The 20,671-nt window shown below is 45.3% G+C and overlaps 1 protein-coding gene across 1 annotated transcript in view; it reads right to left on the bottom strand.

The window, feature by feature from the left end:
- The window catches only part of SHANK3 (SH3 and multiple ankyrin repeat domains 3), a 341,151-nt gene that overhangs the window by 64,325 nt on the left and 256,155 nt on the right, over window positions 1-20,671 (bottom strand). The window contains exon 17 of the mRNA XM_026071167.1: window positions 15,134-15,258. Within this exon, the coding sequence (XP_025926952.1) occupies window positions 15,134-15,258 (125 nt within the window). The remainder of the gene's footprint in view (window positions 1-15,133; window positions 15,259-20,671) is intronic.

A 20,671-nucleotide genomic window follows, 5' to 3' on the forward strand; every position in this document is an offset into this window, starting at 1 on the left:
TAAAAGAATAAAGCACATCCCACTCCTATTGTTCATCTCAATCTTTTAATTCCAAGTGAAAGAGCCTAGAAGGCATGTTGTGGCTGCACACTGGATACCATACTCTGAAAAACATGCAGTTCTAGTCAATAACCTTCCTTCTCCTTCAATCCTATGTTCATCTTTACTTAATGGTTAATGCTATGCAGTAACACCAAAGTGAAGAGGTCACAGTAGGAGACTGGGTTCCTGGACAAAGAGGTTACAGCACTGCTTTCCTCAATCCTGCATCTCACCTGAAGGTTCCACCACTGGTAATGATGTTAAATGCAGTATGCATCGAACTTCAAAATGGAGATGCTTCTCAAAGACAACCTGGAGGTCACAAGAGCCCTACTGAAATATGCCTGGCGAGTCGCTAGCATTTCCACCTTAGCTACCACACAAAGTCTTGCCCTATGCTGCTATCCACTAAGACAGTCTCTGCACCGAGATACAGCCTTTTCAGACCTCTCTGCTRTAGGATGTGAGATATGAAGGGGTCTTCCCAAAAGATTTTGTCAAATTAATAAAGAAAAATGCATTTCAAAAACAGATTGAGAGCTCTACTTTAACTGGTCTCTTGAAAGAAAACAGCCAGATACAATTCAGAAGCCAACTTGGGTAAAAACTTTCAGCAGTTCTGCAGGGTCATCTTGTCCTGCAAGAATTGGGGAACCTTATTTAGGGCTTTTGCTCCTTACCCTATCAGAGGTTATTCTCATGGGGAAGACTGTCAGCCATGAGAGATACGTAGGACAGAGACACCATGTGCAAGTCACATCTATTGTCCTGGAAAGTTTGCTGCTTGCCCAAAGCCTGGATTGGTGGTGGTTTGGGAAGATTATGGGGCTCATCTGCCCTTCTGATTACTACCCCTTGCTGATCATCCAGGTGGGTACCAGTGACACAGCCAGAAAAATCATAAGCTGCTCAAAGGTGACTATATGGATTTGGGGTCAAAGGTGGTAGAGACATAGCAAGAGTGGTGTTCTCAATTCTTTTGGCTGAAGGAAAGGCCTAGTGAGGAGCACACACTTCTGGCAGATCGATGCCTGGCTGTGCAGATGGTGTTGCCAGCTATGATTCAGCTTCCTTGATCCTGGCATCTCACTGGAGGATGATGAAGGACTGCCAGAAAGAGCTTGACCCCATACAGCCAGGACAAGGAAGAACACCTTTGCGACCATGCTTGCTGACATGGAGAGAAGGACTTAAAACTGGGTTCATCGGAGAATGGGGACCTGAGACCAGAGATAATAGAGGAAGAGCTACAGATGGAGGAGATATGCCAGTAAAGGGACCATAATAGGGACATTCATATTCCTGCTCAGAGGATGCAGTGTTCAGAGCCTTTCCTCAGGTGCACCAAGCTTGGGCAACAAACACRAAGAACTGCAAGTCCTGCAGTGGTCGCAGGGCTACGATGTGGTCAAAGACTTGAGATAGCATGCGCTGATCGGAACATGGCCACAGCTGTGAGCAGGCTGCTCAGGAAAGACAGGCAGAGATGGGAGTGCACTGCATGTTATGGAGCTCCTTCCTGCAAAGAGCTGCAGCATGAAATCAGAGACATGCCTTCAGAGAGTCTCTGGATCAAGTCTGGAAGGGGAAGGAACACTGGGTCTGTTACAGACACCTAAGACATTGGATGAGACTTTATACAAACAACYGGTGAAAATCTTGCAAGCCCTTACCCTCTCAGGGATTTCAGCTATCCAGATATCTGCTGGGAAGGCACYGTATCATTGGCCAGGGAATCCAGGAGGGTCCCAGGCTGCTGGTGACAATTTCCTAACACAAACAACAGAGGGGCCAGCTAGAACTAATGCTCTGCTTGACTTGCTGCTTACAAACAGGAAAGAATTGGTGGTGAATGYGATCACAGAGGGCAGCCTGGACTGCAGCAATCATGAGGTGACTGAGTTCAGCATCTTGAGTAAGGCTGGGAAGGTGACTAGGAGAGCTAGGACCCTGGGGTTTAGGACAGAAGGCTTCAGCTTATTTAGGGAACTKCTTGGAAGCAATTTCTGGGAAGCAGCCACAAAGGGAAGGAGGTGCTGATTTTTAAAGAAAACTTATTGAGTCAAGAAGAACTTGCCCTGTTGTGGGTGCATATACCCAGAAAGACTGTGTAATTTTGCAGGTTTCCTTAATAAGGTATCAAACTTCTCAACGGACTAAAATGCAAAGAGAGCATACAAGAAGTAGAAACAGTGATAGGCACCAAAACAATAAAAGCTTTTCCCAAGCACATAGGGACAGTATCAGGAAGGCCAAAGCCCAGCTGGAGCTAGGACTATCAAAGTGCATTAAGCATAACACGGACAGCTTCTACAGGTACACTAGAAGTAAAAGAAACTTCAGGGAAAATGCGAGTCTGTTGATGAAAGCTCAGTCATGGATGATGCAGATATGACTGACGTACCTGACTGTATCTCAGTGTTCACAGGTAAAGCCTGCTTCTAGACATCTGTGTATACCCGGACGGGTGTAAGAAGACAGGCAGCCAGTAGCGGGGAAGCAACAGGTTAGGGGCTTCTTAGAAGAACTGCATTCAGTTCCACAAGGCTAGGTGGGATTCACTAGAGAGGGCTGAGGGAGTTGCTGAAGTGATTGGGAAGCCAGTGTCTATTCTCTGAGAAATCATGGTGATTTGGAAGGTCCCTGACAACTGGGAAAGGTTAACATGACACTTATCTTTGAGAAAGGTAGTCAGCCCCTCTTCAGCCTTGGAGAGGCCAAGAAGCACGTCCTCTTTGTGCCCAAGCAAGCGAAGGACAAGAAGGCAACCAGGAACAGTCAACATGGATTTACCAACAGCAAATTGTGCTTGACCAATATGGCTGTTTTCTGTGACAAAACAACTGGTTCTGTGGACAAGGGGAGAATGGTGGATGTGATATACCATGACTCTAGTAAGACTGCTAGCACCAACTCCCACAGCATTCTCATTTGAAGACTGGGGAACCATGGACGGGGTGAATGGACAGTTAGGTGAGCTGAGAACTAACTGGATTGCTAGGCAAAAAGGGCCCAAAAAGTGATCAATAGCTAGACAGCTGGCAATGAGCAGAGTACCAGTCCTGGGGCCCATCCTGGTCAACACCTTCATCAGCAACACAGACGGTGACATAGAGTTCACCCTCAGAAAAAGTGCAGATAATATTAAACTAGGGGGAGTCTCTAACATGGTGAAAGGCAGAGCTTCAAATCAGAGGGACCTTGAGAAATCAAGACTGGGCTAACAGAAACCTCATGAAGTTCAACAAGGGGAAGAGCAAAGATGTGCATCTGGGGTGGAATAACCCAAGGAGGCTCAGAGGAGACTGCCCAAGCAGCAGTTCTATTGTAGAGGCTGAAAAGGGATTTATGGTGACTGCCAGGCTGAGTATCAGCCAGCAGTGCACTCTCAAAGAGAATAAGGCAAGCTGCATATTAGGCTACATAAAGAGCAGCATGACCAGCAGATTGAAGGAAGTTACTACCCCTTTTGCTCAGCACTGCTAAGGCTGCACCTGGAAAATTGTGTTCAGCTTTTGGCTACCAAGTTCAAGAGAACTGGGGAAAAGCTGAAGAAGGTCCAGGCCTAGATCACATGACCTATGAGGAGAAGCTGAAGGAGCTAGGCTGGTATAGTCTGCAGCAGAGGAGGCTAAGGGGTCATCTAAAAGCAGCCTATAACTGTTTGAAGGGCACTTACAAAGATGGCTGAGCCAAACTCTCCTTGGAAGTAGCAGATGGTGTAACAAAAGCTGGAATTGTGTATTCCTGTATTCCTCAGGTCGGACTTTAGGAAAACTTTTTTTCCAGGAGGGTGGTACAGCCCCAGAATAGATCACCCAGAAAGGCTGTGACAACACCTTCGCCGGAGGTTTCTAAGGCTTGGCTAGGCAAAGCCACAACCGACCTAATGTAGTCCCCTCTAAGCACGATCTCCAGAGGCTACAGTTAGGTAGGCTGAGAATTCACTGTACTGCTCTGTAAAAAGGCAGTGACCAATGGTCCACTCAACACTTCTGTGATTCTACGGAGAAGAGAATATACAGCTGTGCATTCAAAACCTGGTCAAGGAGGAAGATCAGCACAAAGTTATGTTTTTACTGTGAAACAAAGTAACTCGCTAATGAAAACAAACCCTCAAAAATCCCCTGAGAGCTCTGACAGGGAATGATGGGAGAATATTCTCTCCACTTTACTACTGAGAGATGTTTGGTGACCGTACTAAGATACACGCTCAAGGAACTAACAGAAATTCCCTCCACTTTAGGATGTCAGAAAGACTAACATGTAACTGGAGCACAAGTTTCTATAACAGATAAGGATTTGATCATATCTCAGGCTGAAGAGCCACAAAGGTGCATCTGCTAAATGTCTTTCTATTATTAAAAAGAATATTTCTCACTGGAAACGAACAGTCTTCAGAGCCACCTGACATGCAGGCCACTGAGTGAAAAGCTGTCCAGTTTCCAGAGATAGCTAAGAAAAATGTCAAAATGTCTGGGAGATTGGAGACCCTGTGGAATTGCACTCAGCAGCCAAAGAGAACCAGTTGCAGTGCTAGGGGAAGTACAAAAAAAAAAAAAAAAAAAAAAAAAAGGCATATCCCTGGCAGAAACTGGTCAAATCCTGCCACTACTTAAGAGAAAGTACAGTTGATGGAGGCATCTATCGCAACACAGTCACAGTGTGGCTTTCAGGGCTATACACAGAATGAAGCCAGGCCTGAATGCACAGCACAAGATGTCTGGGGTATGGTATAACATTCTTGCTTACTGCCATATGGCTCAACACACCTGGACATGCAAGTCTCTGCAGTGATGACCTTGAGGAAAGGCTTCTGCTAGTAAAGTTCTTGGCCCACCATGAGCTGGAGATGACTTCTCTGAGACAGATGGACTGTGCTGAGAAAGTAAGCACCCTGGAGACAAGGAAAACGAACCAGCCTTCTTGAGACAATGAAATTATCGTGCTCAAAATCACCCTCCAAAGACTGAAACTCCAAATAAAAGCATTATGCCCTGGATGGGTTTCCTTTTTCCATTCCTTGAGGACTGCAGATAAGACAAACTCATAGCAATCTCAGTGTTACTTCTGAGTCTCCAGAGAAGCCAGTACTTCAAAGCATACGGACACCATAAAATTCTCTGCCTTCACATGGGAGAGGCACTGCCAACTCATTGTCAAAACTCTGCTGCCCATAAACCTGAGAAGTACCAGGGGCAATTGCACATGCAGCTATACCCACAATACAGAGAACATTCAGATGCCAGCAGTCCCTCTGAGAGAGAACCCCAGCCCCACGAGCGCAAAGAACAAAAACTAAATGCTCCAAGGAGTTGCTCTATGTTTAGCATTTTCCACCTGCTGTGCTACAGAATAATGTGCTTTTTGCCGAGAGACTGCAGTGCTGGGACTCGCTGACAATGCACTGCCTACAAAATGGGCACCTATCTTGGAAAAAGTTGCCCTGGGATCCCTATCCAGTAAATACAGAGCTGGTCAGTGAAGCCACCAGATCCTGAGTACAATTTGTCACATCCTAAAGTAAACCCTTGGTTAGATCATATGAATTACTCCCTGAATTCTATCCCCAGATTTATTACCAAATAAATCTGGGGATAGAATTCAGGGAGTAATTCCTATGATCCACGGACTGTATTGGCAGCCTAGACGATGCACTCAGATGTAGGCACCCAGCTAACTGAAGCCTGAAGTGAGGTGAGATGAATTGCAGCATGCATGTCTACCAAAGGCAGTGTCTTGAGATCATTTCCCTCTCTGTGGTGGCACAGCAGCACTGCGGGAGGTAGGACCACAGCTGTATTTAGGAAGTTATAGAGTGCCCCACGGAAAACTGGCACCTGGATGTTGAAAAGTGAACAAGAACATCGACAAGCCAGTGTTAGCCAAACTAACCAGAAAAGTTAACCCCACGCTTTCATGTTACAGCTGCTTCCAACCACTCTACTTGGAGCGTATGTGATGGAAGCACAGCTGAAACAGACCCTAAGTAAACACTGAGGTTACTTGTCTAGGTATTTATATACCTAGAGAGATTGTGGGAGAGCTGGTGAGAGGTAGCACATCTCAGCACTGGAAGAACAAGGGCAGAGCTTAATGCCTCCGACTGGTCTGTCCTAAGAAAGCAGAAGCCCTGAGATTTTTCTTTCCCTTTGCATTCCTGGAACACCTCATATTAACCAACACAAAAGGCAGGACTACCCATGGCTGATTTCAATCACGCTCACCACAGATGGTGAAGGTCACTAAGAAGACAGGGCAGCCTTGTTATTTGTGGTGAACTGATGATCTTTCTTGAAAAGACTTGATGATAAAAAATACTTTGTTTTAGTGTAAGTATCTGCAAAATAGGATCCTTTGATTCTTGGATCAGCAGATAACAAAGGCGCGGAGCAGGTGCTGCTGGAGTTTCACCTGGACTGCTTTTCCTAAAACCTGGGCAGATGAACATTTTGGAGGTGTCTGGGCCTTTGCCAGGTAAATGAACAAAGCAGTGAGTACGTCCATCTGAAAGCACAACCAGAGGCACAGTTTTAAGCTCAACAGAGATGCCACGGCAGGATCAGGGAATGGAAAGGGAAAGACAGGGATTGTGAAGTAAATGAAAAACTAAAGCCAAGAGTGAGAAAAGGTTCATGAGGAAAACGCTGATAGATAGTAAGACAAATGAAACTGACTCAGCTGGATCACTTGGCAGACTTGGGGGGCAGGCAATGCTCTGCCCATTTTCTGCATTCAGACCGCTTGAAGTGTAGCAGTGAGGCAGGAAGTCTCTGGCCAGACTCATAATGTGGACGGGCACTCAAAGGAAAACAAAGCATGATGCATTTCTCTGTTCTACTTGTGTGATACACAAAATGATCTGCGCATCCAACCTGTCTTGCAAGCTTTATTTTTCTCAAGGCAGAATTTTCTCCCTTTGAGCATATCACTAAATAGGCCAATCACACACCAGGTATTTTACAGTTCCCTCGACAGCTTACAAAAATCTTAAATAATGCTAAAATTAGTGGGTAAAATCTTAAGTAATGGTAAAATTGGGATCAGAACCCCACACAAAACACACTGCAGAAAGCAGGGGCTGAGTCAACACAAGAAGGAAGAGATTTAGCACTTGTGATCACTCCACATGTTTTTGGTGGGATTTAAAAAAAATCTGCTCACTCCAACATGAAGAGAAGGCTTAGGTTTTTAGACCTCTTGAGAGATAGGATTTGACGCATGAAAAAGGAGAGCAGAAAAAGCAATAAGCCTAGAAAGCTAGGGAAAAAAAAGAGAGAGTGTCCCTCTGTGGAAGGAGAGTAAGAGTCATATGTTGAAGTCTATTAAGGTATTTTACAGCTGCAAATACTTCCTGTGTCTCCCTGCAGGGGACTCCGCCGGTTTAAGGGTCTCAGCATAAGCTGTGAGGGCAAAATTTTAAATACACTTCTGATGCTTGAATTTCTGTTGATAGTTGGCCTTGTAGGACTGAGGTTATTTCTTTCCACAGCTCCAGGTTCCCTCTACCAGAGCTCAGAGGTAGAAGAGAATCAGAGGTGAAGATTCATGAGAGCCATGCAGCCTAGCACAACAGACTCTTCTGTTAAAATTGTGGTATCAGCAGGAGTTAAATTCCAATGGAGATGAAAAAGCAGGTGAAGGACATGACTATGTAAAGGCTACAGACATGACGATGGGTAGTTACTGTTAGATTATGTGATTAAAGGCTAATTACCATAAACACAAAGGAGCAGAGGAACAATGACAGGTAGAGGAACCCCAATAACCTAATCAGTGTCAACAGAGCACCCTGACTCCACAGGAGGATGGTCAGCCCATGGTCTGCATGTGACACTCATCAGACAAGTCACTGGGAGAGGCTCTCTGCAGATCACCTTGCAGACTGAGGGAACTACTGTCTTCAGGGGTAAAGAACTCATTACGAGATGCCAGGAAGAGCATTCTGGGATTGTGCAAGACTTATGAGCTGTTTAGAGGAAGGACGAAAGGCAGGGAAAGGAAGGGATCAAGATAGGTCAGTCAAGAACAAGCATGGAAAAGTAGAGGGAGAAGAGGATAGAAGGGGCCAGTTGAGTGTAAACAGATTGCTGGCCAGTATGCACACCTGGCCATGCCCTGCACTTGATCCACAGTCTGTCCTGTCTTATTATTACACTCTAACCATTTTCCTGGGTGAGGATATTCTCTGTTTTCTGAGTGTGTGTGTGTGAGAAGGCCTAAGTGCCAGCAGCTGGGGAATGGGCCATGGGTGGTAGGGGCCTGTAAGTCTGGGGTGCCAGCAACTCAAGAGACTGGATGGCAGGCATATTGTATGTCAATGCATATGTAGGTGCATGCAATTTGCTAGCAGTTTCAAGCCAGACTAGCCAGCAAATAGAATAAGAGGCTTGGGGCCAGGTATCGAAGAGGCCATAGGTCTGGGCCAGATACTAGAGAGACCAGGGGGTCTGTGAGTCAGCTATTGGTAAGGCCATATGTCTGGATCAGCTAACAGGAAGACTGGTTTGTATGTATGTGTGTCTGTGCATGAGGCATCTGGGGAGACCAGGAGATCTGGGACCAGCTGCTGCACAGGCTAAGCGTCTAAGGCCAGTTACTGGGGATATCCAATGTGTGGGTCTGTGGGTGTGCGTGTGTGCACGTGAGGAGGTCTGAGTACCAGCAACTGGAGCAGGGCTGTAAGTCTCAGGGGTTCATATGCCCAGATGCCAGCAACTGGGGAAACCAGGGGTCCTAGAGGCCAGCTACCAGAGACTGAATGTCTAAGGCCAGCTACTAGCAGGATCCATATTGTATATATGTGTATATATGTACATATTCTCCACTAATGGGCTTTCATTCTGATCAGCCAGAGAGGGAAAGAGGATCAGGTCATTCATGCTGTTCGTGTTTGCATGAGTGCTGTGTGTTCTCCATCGGTGCTGAACTGTGTGGCTGGCTGTGTGTATATATATATATATATATATAAATGTATATGTGCTTGTGTTCCTACTGGGGATACGTGCTCAATCTTGCTATTGACCGGACATGGGAACTTGGACCTGCAGCAGGCCCACATCTATTGGGCAACTAGGTTCAGAAGCTCCTGACAGTTACTACGGAGTTGTCACTTTCTTCTTCAAGGTTATCTTTGTTTATTCCTTGTGGAAGGGTCTGGTGAAATTTTCCACCTTCACAAAATTAGGCAGAGGTGTTCTTAAACATGGACAAAGACCAGTCTTGCTAAAGAAAGCACGAGGTGAAGAGACCAGTGCTCTCCAAATGAGTATACTGAACTCCATGCAGCCATCCCATGGATCTCACTCATAAAACTAGTATCAATGTACCCCAACCTGCTGACCAAACAGACTTATGCCCTTGAAGGCTTAAGTCCTTCAAGACTGTCACTTTGGTACAGTCTAGTCAAGGCCTTCCATTCACATGGAAGGTGCTGGCGAGAAACAAAAGGCTAAAAGGACTGCGGAAGCAGTTGGCACATCAGGTTTGACCAAGGAGCTAGGACATTACAGTTTAAACATATTACAGGTAAGTCAGGTTTTGTATTACAGTTGCTATGAGATGGTTGCTATTAATCCATCCAACAGTCTCAGTACTAAACACTGAATTTGCTGGAACTTTTGCTCGCATTTAAGCAGCAGTTTCCCCTCCGCAGGTCTCCTTCAGTAGGATGGTATTTGCTACCTTGTCTAATTCACCATCAGTTGGACCCCCAGGCATACTTTTAGAGGGCAGCTCTGCTGTCTTTGTTCAGTCGGAGCTCCTCATGCCACCAACCCAAAGAAATACATTTCACTAGTTTCCCCAAAGGGGAACATGCAAACATACCTCATGGAGGAAAGAGAACTGCCTTACCAGCCACCAGAATTCTTCAAGCCTTTACCTTCAAACATTCATGCTCAGTCACCCTTCTCTCAGCTTCAGAGGCTTATTTAATTTCTGAATTAGCGTGAAGAAGACTACAATAGTTCAGGGCTTGCTTGGAGCTGTAAGCAGTGTCCCTGTCACCTGTTTCTCATATGAAAGAGCTGTTTTGTGCTTATCAGAGCAATTGTTTCCCACCACTGGGCAATCCCAGCTCTCATGTCAGGGAACACTTTGCAGCCCTTAAATGCATCTCAGGTCTTTCCACATGCACTTCTTTACTTGGATTTGCTAATTCTACCATGAAAGTATCTTACATGTGCCTGTTTATCTAGGACTAATCTCCAAAACTAAGAAAGGTTTAAAGCTAAAAGAGTAAGGATTAATTTCAGYAAGAGATGGGCTCAGGTTATGAGTTACAAGGCTGGAAACAAAGTCACAGATTTAAAATGCCCATGCAGTTTTGATCTAAATTTAACTGCTAAACACACCTCTAATCTATAAACTTGGACAGAAGAATGAAGATGTGTCCCAGAGACCTATACAAAGCTTCAAGCAACATCTCCTTTTCTGAATGTTGCCCCCAGTATGTGGCTTTACATTACAGCAAAACTGATGTGCTCATTCTAAACCCAGTTCAAATTTCCCTTCCAAATGAAACCACACATTTTTATTGCTCCTCTTGCAATAGATCTAATGATCACATAGCCACAGTGGAAGTCAGTCCAGCTAGCTGATCCAATGGAAAATTAATCCTGCTGAGGGCAGGTTACCAGCTACCCACACTCCTTCTGCAGCTGAACATTCAAATTGGGAAGGAGGGGAGAGGGACTGCAAACCTCAGCCAGAGCAAGGCTGCTGTATTGCAGCTCTAACCTGCTCATTGCGCCCCATGTGGCTTTATACATGTTTAAAATTCTGTCTTGCTTTACAATGCTTCTAATACTACACATCAGAAAAAGTATCAGCTCTGTAATGATTTTGTCAGGTTTATGATAATTGGTACTTTAACAGCTTTCATTAGAGGCTATGGAAGACATATTAACAATGCAGATGACGGAATTGGAACCATGACATTTGGGTCAAGCAGACTTGCCAGCATCCTCTTGTTCATAGCTTTCAGGTGACTTTCAAGCTGTTACAATTCTGCCCATGCGTAGGATGGAAAGAGCCAACGGCCCTACTGGGAGCTGCTCATTAGAAGGTTCAGCACAAATATGGGAGAGGAATAAGCAGATCTGAGGAGAACTGGCCTAATGCTAACTGTAACACTGCTCAGATATCCTCAAGCCTGGCTCCATTTGCCCCTTCTTGCTGCAGTCTATGAGCCGCCGCAGTGGAGCAAGCAGGATTCCATGCGTTCCAGAGGGCACGCAGCTCCACTTCTTGTCACTGAAACTTGCTTTTAGTGCTCCTGACTACACTACAGCAATCTCATAAACATGGGCATGGCATCAGCCATGGGAGTTTCCATTTTCCCCAGAAAGCTACAGCACATGTCTGTGGCACCTTGCCATAGACACAGAATCACAGAATGGTTGAAGTTGGAAGGGACCTCTGGAGAGTATCTAGTCCAACACCCCTGCTCAAGCAGGGTCACCCAGAGCACGTTGCACAGGACCCTGTCTGGATGGCTTTTGAAATATCTCCAAGGATGGAGACTCCACAACCTCTCTGGGCAACCTGTGCCAGTGCTCTGTCACCCTCACAGGGAAGACGTTTTTCCTCATGTTCAGACAGAACTTCCTGTGTTTCAGTTTGTGCCCGTTGCCTCGTGTCCTATCACTGGGCACCACTGAAAAAGAGTTTGGCTCCATCCTCTTGACACCCTCCCTTCAGATACTTATACACATTGACAAGATTCCCCCATGAGCCTTCTCTTCTCCAGGCTGAACAGGCCCAGCTCTCTCAGCCTTTCCTCACATGAGAGATGCTCCAGTCCCTTCATCATCTTAGTAGCCCTTCACTGGACTCGATCCAGTAGCTCCACATCTCTCTTGCACTGGGGAGCCCAGAACTGGACACATTACTCCAGGTGTGGCCTCACCAGGGCTGAGGAGAGGGACAGGACCACCTCCCTCCACCTGCTGGCAACACTCTTCCTGATGCACCCCAGGATGCCACTGGCCTTCTTGGCCACAAGGCCACATTGCTGCCTCATGCTTAACTTGGTGTCCACCAGCACTCCCAGGTCCTTCTCTGCAGAGCTGTTTTCCAGCAGGTCAGCCCTGTCCTGGTGCATGGGGTTATTCCTCCCTAGGTGCAGGACTCTGCATTTCCCTGTGCTTAACTCCATGAGGTTCCCCTCTGCCCATCTCTCCAGCCTGTGAAGGTCCCTCCAGTTTTGTATCATCAGCAGACTTGCTGAGGGTGCACTCTGTCCCTTCATCCATGTCATTGATGGATAAGTTGAACAGTATTGGACCTAGTATTGACCCCTGGGGGACACCGCTAGCTACAGGCCTCCAACTAGACTGTGCGCCACTGATCACAAACCTCTGAGCTCTGCCTTTCAGCCAGTTCTCAGCCCACCTCACTGTCTGCTCATCTCACCTGCACTTCCTGAGGTTGCCTATGAGGATGTTATGGGAGACAGTGTCAAAAGCCTTCCTGAAGTCAAGGCAGACAACATCCACTGCTCTCCCCTCATCTACCCAGCCAGTCATTCCATCATAGAAGACTATCAGGTTGGTTAAACATGATTTCCCCTTGGTGAGTCCATGCTGACTACTCCTGATCACCTTATCCTTCATATGCTTGGAGAAGGCATCCAGGATGAGCTGCTCCATCGCCTTTCCAGGGATTCAGGTGAGGCTGACTGGCCTGTAGTTTCCTGGGTCCTCCTTCTTGACCTTTTTGAAGACTGCAGCCATATTTGCTTTCTTCCAGTCTTCAGGCACCTCTCCTGATCTCCATGACTTTTCAAAGATAATTGAGAGTGGCCTAGCAATGACATCCACCAGCTCCCTCAGCACTCGTGGGTGCATCCCATCAGGGCCCATGGACTTGGCCCATGGATGTCAAGTTTGCTTAAATGATCTCCACCCCGATCCTCCTCCACCAAGGGAAAGTGTTCTTTTCTCCAGACTTTCTCCCTGGTCTCCAGGGTGTGGGATTCCTGAGGGAATCTTAGCAGTAAAGACCAAGGTAAAGGAGGCATTCAGTACCTCAGCTCTTTCTGTATCATTTGTCACCGGGGCCCCTGTCCCATTCAGCAGCAGCACAACCCATCCCCAGCTTTCTACACAGGCTTTCCATCAACTACTGATTCAAGTTCAAAGTCTCATCATTGTATCTCAGGCTCTTGGTCTGGAAAAAGCATTACTAAAAAGATCCCACAGAGTACTGAAGGGAGATCTGTGGTACATCATCATTACAGAAGTGATGGGCACATCTGGAAAGACAGTGTTTTCCCAGTGTAACCTTTAGGCTGTGGAATGAATCACACAGCAGCCGAGCTTGAGCAAAGCCTCACCCCCACCTTCTCCAGGCCCCAGAAGCATTTCCGCAACTAGTAAAATTTCACATTCATGTGCTAGAAACATGCAGCTCTGCTTACACCTCACACAACCACAACTGACACCATCACCATCACCACATTGACCAACGTAAATATATACTGTATTACTGGTTTGAAAGCCTCATGATGAAAAACAAAAGCAAGCAAAATCACATGACATGCCTGTACACTGACATATCTTTTCAGTGAGCTTTACTCAGTATTTGCTGTGAGAAGACTCACAGTGCAACTTGACTACAATTCACCTTATAATCTTTCACATGAAGCTCCCTTTCCCAATCCCACTTAACACATGCAATCATTTCACAGACTCAGTATCAGTTAGGTATTACTCCACCTCTTCCACCACTGTTGCTCCCTTGGTAGAGGTAGGATTCATCTCACATCATTTCCTGCATCTACAGGGTAAACATTTCCATTTGAAATAAACTCCCTGGAATCCCTTTACAGTCAAGGCACAGAAACAGACACCTTGACTGGGTGATTCACAAACACTTTAATCTTTCGTCAACTGGCTTATTGTAACAGCCTTTTCTCTGGCTTCAAGAAATGCAGACTTTGCCTATTCATACTATATCCATTTGGCACAAATTCTGAACATAATTTCAATTTCAACACCATAGTAATTTCTCCTACGTTTTCCTCATATAGTGATGAAAATCTCTATAAACATTCACAAATTAATATTATTGTTCTCTTTTAAATCACTCCTTAAAAGTATCCTCTGTTGTGTTCGCTAGAAGATTAAGCAGCTGATATGCAAAGACTCTTCCCTGCCACGCTGGCCCATATTATCTCATTATCTCTGGTATTCCAGTGTGTACCGAAGCACAACCATGATCTCTTGTAACGCTCAGATGCAATGTACTCATAAAGCACTTAGCACAATATTGTCCTGATCTACCGCTGAGGTTCTAGTCATACATTAATACAAACAACAACAAAATAATAATAATGCCAAACTACAGGAACAAGTAGGTGCTGTCATTGCTGGAGACTTGCCAGCCAACTTCAGAACCCTGTCCAAATTTTCAGTTATGTCTCTTTGTCTGTGTTCCAGGGAGAAAGCATACTAGAGTTTAATCTCTCTATACCTTGTTGAACCCTCTAGTTACTTTTTTTTACACAAAGTTGCCAATGACTCCAATCTTTGCTCTTTTTTGTTTTAAATATAACATGTAAAATCCAGACAGTTGTGACCTTAAAGAAGAGCAAAGACAGTACACAGCCTTTACCAAGACTTTCTCAAGAAAGGGAAAGCGCTAATAGAGAGATACAAGAACAGCAGAGCATTATGTATCCGCTAAATCTAATTCTTCTCTATAGGTCCCAATTCTTATACCACAGACTACACTGGACAAAGCTCTCATTAATACCAGTATGAAATGATCCTGAATTGGCCTCCAGGAAAGGCATCTAATGAGTCTTTTCACTGACTTACAGTCTCCCTGTAATTCCAGTTAGCAGAAGGGGACATACCAGGTTGTCTTCTGGCATGGAAAGCATATATCTGCCTGAATCATTGTATCTGAAGAACATTTGTTCATGAAGACATCCAGGCAGCAGGTATTTTAATAAAAATTATTACCCAGCTCTTAAACCACCTTATGAAGGAAAATAATTTTGTGCAAGATGTAGGCCCCTGTACTGCAGAGGAAGATACTACTGGCAGTCATCAGTCATTCTCCTTGCCGTGTCTGGGCTTACCTCAATCAGAAAGTCTCCTGTGCGAAGTCCTGCCCTCCAAGCAACACCTTCCACATCCACTGATTCCAGATACTGCAGTGCAGGGAAGGCTGGGGTTGGGGTGAACTCCTCAATTGGGGTTTCAGCTGTAAAAGACAGAGAGAGACTGAGATATTCTACCTAAAACCAAGTAGGAGGTGGACAATAGTGTCCAGAAGCCTAGAAAAAACTCTATAAATTGGATTAGAAAGAACATGCATACAAGGCTCAGCTTGACTTTAGTGCAGGAACCAGAGCTAGTACTACATGTCTAGTGTTCATCAGCTTAGGACCTGAGATGGCCCCAGACCCATGCTTATCTACCGCAGAGCCTCCCAAAAGTCATGTATGTTCCCATAAGGTCCCTAAAGCCTCATTCATCTCCCAGTATCACAGACAAAATCAGAACAACATCTATAAATAATGCCAGAAGTGTTGGAACTCATCTATTCTGACTTGTGACTACAGAAGAGTTTTCTGTAGCTGAGTCAGGAGCTCTAGGTCTCTTTCATAATCAACAGAGAGAAATAGCTGCTAACCACAGAATCACAGAATAGTTGGGGTTGGTAGGGACCTCTGGAGAGCATCTAGTCCAACCTCCCTGCTCAAGCAGGGTCACCCAGAGCACGTTGCACAGGACCCTGTCTGGATGGCTTTTGAAATATCTCCAAGGATGGAGACTCCACAACCTCTCTGGGCAACCTGCTCCAGTGTTCTGGCACCCTCACAATGAAGAAGGTTTTTCTTATATTCAGCTGGAATTTCCTGTGTTTCATTGCCTCTTGTCCACCACTGCTATTTTAGAAACCTGCTTTTGGTACCCTAGAGTGCTGCCTCTCTCACTACTGGTCCTACATGATTAGCTCAGGGACAGACAGCCTCTTGTTGATGGATGTCTACATTAGTCATATGAATCCCATTCTTTATCACTTAGGTTTTAAATGCATTCCTGATTGGAAAAGCTGCTCCTGCCCCCAACCTTTCCAGGGAAGGAAGTTTCTCAGACAGACCCAGGCAGTGCACGTATATTATCCAGCCCCATCCCATCTTGCTTCACTGCCCATCCACAATGAAGTAATTTTGCATGGAAGATGCCCAACTCACAGCAGAGGAGCATGGGGGACTCCTGCCTTGTGTGATGAGATGAAGAAACAAGCTTTCTTTGCCTGTTTTTCATGAAGACTGTTGCAGATGTTCAGAAACATCAGATCCAGGAAGGAAATGATGCAGATAGGCCACAGGTACTCTTTACATACCTGGCTAGATTTTGGTCACCTGAAACAGTAGCAGGGGTACCCAGATGGGTTGCTTTCCTTGACACTGGGTATACCAACTCTGTTTCGGGGGCTAGTTATAATTCTCAGAAAAGATTTTACTTTCCTCTTTGCATACTGTGAACGGAACTGCTGACTGTGTACCTGCTTTTGAGCAGAGGGGATTAATGTGTTACTACATAAGACCATATGATTGGATCAGTGAGGTCTTATATGGCTAGAAACATAAAAAGTGGATCCCGGAGAAGCTTGAGATGCCCCTTTTCTAACGGCATGCTGTCTCATTACTGGCTCTTATGTGTTACCAGAAACATGGGCTTTCTTGATAATCAACTCCACAGAAAAGGGAAAGATGATAGAGAAGTAACCCTTCCAAGGAAAGTACTTCCTCCTGGCACTATGACAACTGGCCACATGTTTCCACAACCTTCTAGAGAGCAGTATCTATAGGGTCATTCCCAATCCTATCTCCACTTAGTGATAGTGCCGAGATTAGAGAAGGGATTGTGCCACCTCCAGTGAACTGCACTGTAATGATTTTGGAGCTGTTCTCATCTGGTAGCAGTCTCAAAGATGAAGTTCAAGATGGGTTATGGGTTACAATGTTCAGCAAGTTTTTTAGAGGGGAGGGGGATGGATGACACAATCCTGAAATCAAATATGCCAATTATTCTTCTTTCTCTGCCTGCACAAACAAAAGAAATTTCCAGGTCACCTGGCTCTGTCATGGTCAAATAAAATTACCAACATATTAGGAATAAGACGTGGCTAAAAAAACTAGACACGCTTTGACAGATCTGCACTCTCCTGAAAAGGAGTGATACATACTGGTGTGTCAGCTAGTGGGTTTCATTAATCTCTACCTACCTGGGTAGGTAGATTGTCCACTGGACTGGACAGTTTCCCTAACACTGGGATACTCACTTTGCTCAAGGTTAGTTGTCAAATAACAGATCACAGCTGTAGAGCTAAGGTGCTTTCCTATAACAGCAGTATAGTAGTCCTTCTGCTGAGTAGCTCTTGAACATATATAAATCACCAGTAGGAGATGAAGCTAACAAGCCAATTGTTTTGCCTAATGACCCAGTATGTCATGCACTAAAAGATGTTAGTGCCTAAAAAATAAACATTTTAGATACTGACCAATGGCTGTTTGAGAGCATGACACTACAACTTGCACAGGCTAAGTTTCAAAGTGCATGATGTACAGCTTCTGGCAGTGATGACAAAATTTTGTTTTGATCACAAAATCACAGAATAGTTGGGGTTGGAAGGGACCTCTGGAGAGCATCTAGTCCAACACCCCTGCTCAAGCAGGGTCACCCAGAGCACGTTGCACAGGACCCTGCCTGGATGGCTTTTGAATATCTCCAAGGATGGAGACTCCACAACCTCTCTGGGCAACCTGTGCCAGTGCTCTGTCACCCTCACAGGGAAGACGTTTTTCCTCATGTTCAGACAGAACTTCCTGTGTTTCAGTTTGTGCCCGTTGCCTCGCGTCCTATCACTGGGCACCACTGAAAAAGAGTCTGGCTCCATCCTCTTGACACCCTCCCTTCAGATACTTATACACATTGACAAGATTCCCCCATGAGCCTTCTCTTCTCCAGGCTGAACAGGCCCAGCTCTCTCAGCCTTTCCTCATAAGAGAGATGCTCCAGTCCCCTAATCATCTCTGTAGCCCTTCACTGGATTCGCTCCAGTAGCTCCACATCTCTCTTGTACTGGGGAGCCCAGAACTGGACACAGTACTCCAGGTGTGGCCTCACCAGGGCTGAGGAGAGGGACAGGACCACCTCCCTCCACCTGCTGGCAACACTCTTCCTGATGCACCCCAGCATACCATTGGCCTTCTTGGCCACAAGGGCACATTGCTGCCTCATGCTTAACTTGGTGTCCACCAGCACTCCCAGGTCCTTCTCCGCAGAGCTTCTTTCCAGCATGTCAGCCCTGTCCTGGTGCATGGGGTTATTCCTCCCTAGGCGCAGGACTCTGCACTTCCCTGTGCTTAACTCCATGAGGTTCCCCTCTGCCCATCTCTCCAGCCTGTGAAGGTCCCTCCAGTTTTGTATCATCAGCAAACTTGCTGAGGGTGCACTCTGTCCCTTCATCCATGTCATCGATGAATAAGTTGAACAGTACTGGACCCAGTATTGACCCCTGAGGGACACCGCTAGCTACAGGCCTCCAACTAGACTCTGTGCCGCTGATCACAACCCTGTAGGAGAGTGTCTCAGTTCACTGCTCTACACAAGCAGTAAGTTTGGAGCACAGGCAGATTCCTAGCATCTGCTGTATTTGACGTGGTAAGCATTACTTTGCATTACCTTCTCTGAAGGGCCAGGTAACACAGGAGTTTGCAAAGGGGCTTGCATCAGGTTCTCCAAATATCAAGTAAAGAATTTATATTATGATAATGAGACATACGGTCTCTGTGGAATATCAGCAATGTACTTCACAAGATGGAAGCATCAACATGACATATCAGTACTGCCTTCTTAATACATGCATCGTAATTAAGTCATGAAAAGGTTAAGTGCCAAGTCCTTCTCCCTGGGAAGAACAGAATTGGACAGATGACAATTTAATTGGTTTCCTAGGCAGAAGAGGGAGCCTGATGTGAGAAAACAGTGTCTCACAAAACCTCTAGATATGCCAGTCTGAAAAAAGATTATAGTCTTCCAGTTGCATTCTCACAAACATCCAGCACGATTCAGAAGTGCTAATACTGTATTCCACTAGGTTGACTAAGAGGAAGGAAAAGTGTGTGCACATTGGCAAGGGAACGAGGAATGGCTTTTATGATTCAGTATTCTTCTATGTGCTCTTCTGCCCCACAAACATAAACACAGTAAAAGACCAGAACCAAAACCAGCACTGAGGGGAGCAACATCAGGTAGCATATCGTGGAGCTTACCAACAGCCCACTGGCGTCAGAGAATAAACTATAATAAATATAAATAAATAAATATAAATATAAATAAATTATAATAAATTATAGCTTAGGGAAGAGTCTCTTGAGGTACAGTTCAAGTCTGTGTTTTTCTTATCAATAATCAAATTGTAAACTGATAGGGAATACAGGTAAAATTCATCTAGCAAAAACAGTCTTACAGCCAATTTTATCAGCTGTATGACTTAGGTGTTATATTAGGACTCCATGCACACCATTTTCTGTGGGCTGAAAGCTATATCTGCAGTAACTGCATGTCATGATACATGATTTATAAAGTTTCACTAGAGCCTTAAAGATTCACTAAACAAGAAAATGCACCCTGAAGTCAGGAACGTATCTTGACAAAAGTAAACACCGGAAAACATAATTTAATAAAGGAAGGGAAAAGTGTAGAAGAAGGAAGTAACCAGCTCTCTCATGTTACTGCTTGTAGTCCTAATACTTAGTTACAGGGACCAAGAAAGAAGCTTTAATAAGGTACAAGCAAACAAGAATTAAACCATCCCATCTCCACACAGAGAATGAGAAGGTCTGTAAGAGTGACTGCTCCAGGTGTCTCCAGCAGCAACATCAGGCAGTAGATGGAGAGGAGTTGGAAGCTCCAGGAGCAGGTGCAAACCAGCACTGGATTTCCCAGCTGCATCAATTAACTCAGCCACTAAAGCAATGAAGGAGAAACCAACTGTTTAGTAGGATCTTGAACTGTGTTTTCTTGCTTCACACTTCTCCTTTGCAGTCGCTTTTAGCTATTCAATCAAATATATCAGTGCTGTGCTTGTACCTAGTCAGTACAGAGTCTACTCTATACTTTTCTGCAGAGGACTTGCTATAGCTGCACCTGTGGAGATAATTTTCCTGCAGCATACAGTAATTAAAAATTCTTGGGTAAGCATCAGAAAAACTATAAAACCAGGTTACCACCCGAAAACCCAGCACTGTCATACTTGCCAAGCTGATAGGTACCAGGCACGTTGTTTTCTCAAAAGAAACAGAACTAAATAAGAAGTATGTTGCTAGCAACCCTATGGAACACCTATAAACCAAGTCAAGTTTAGGAAACCTTGGTGGCAGGTATATTTTCTTCCAAACCACAAGAGGTAGCTGAGAGGAAGAGAATACCTCCAGAGGATACTGGTCTGGCAAAGGGTAAATGGTGAACAGAAAATCCATTACTATGGAAGAAACCCAGACTGTCACACCTCTGCCCTAAGGCAGTCTGTCCCGCTCAGGAGTCTGATGCCAGGAAAAACTGTGCTCCTCTGGGGCTATGGGAGATGGAGCCCCTGTATA

The sequence above is a fragment of the Apteryx rowi genome, unplaced genomic scaffold (genome assembly GCF_003343035.1).
Source record: "Apteryx rowi isolate R43461 unplaced genomic scaffold, aptRow1 scaffold_322, whole genome shotgun sequence".
NCBI classification, from domain to species: domain Eukaryota; kingdom Metazoa; phylum Chordata; class Aves; order Apterygiformes; family Apterygidae; genus Apteryx; species Apteryx rowi.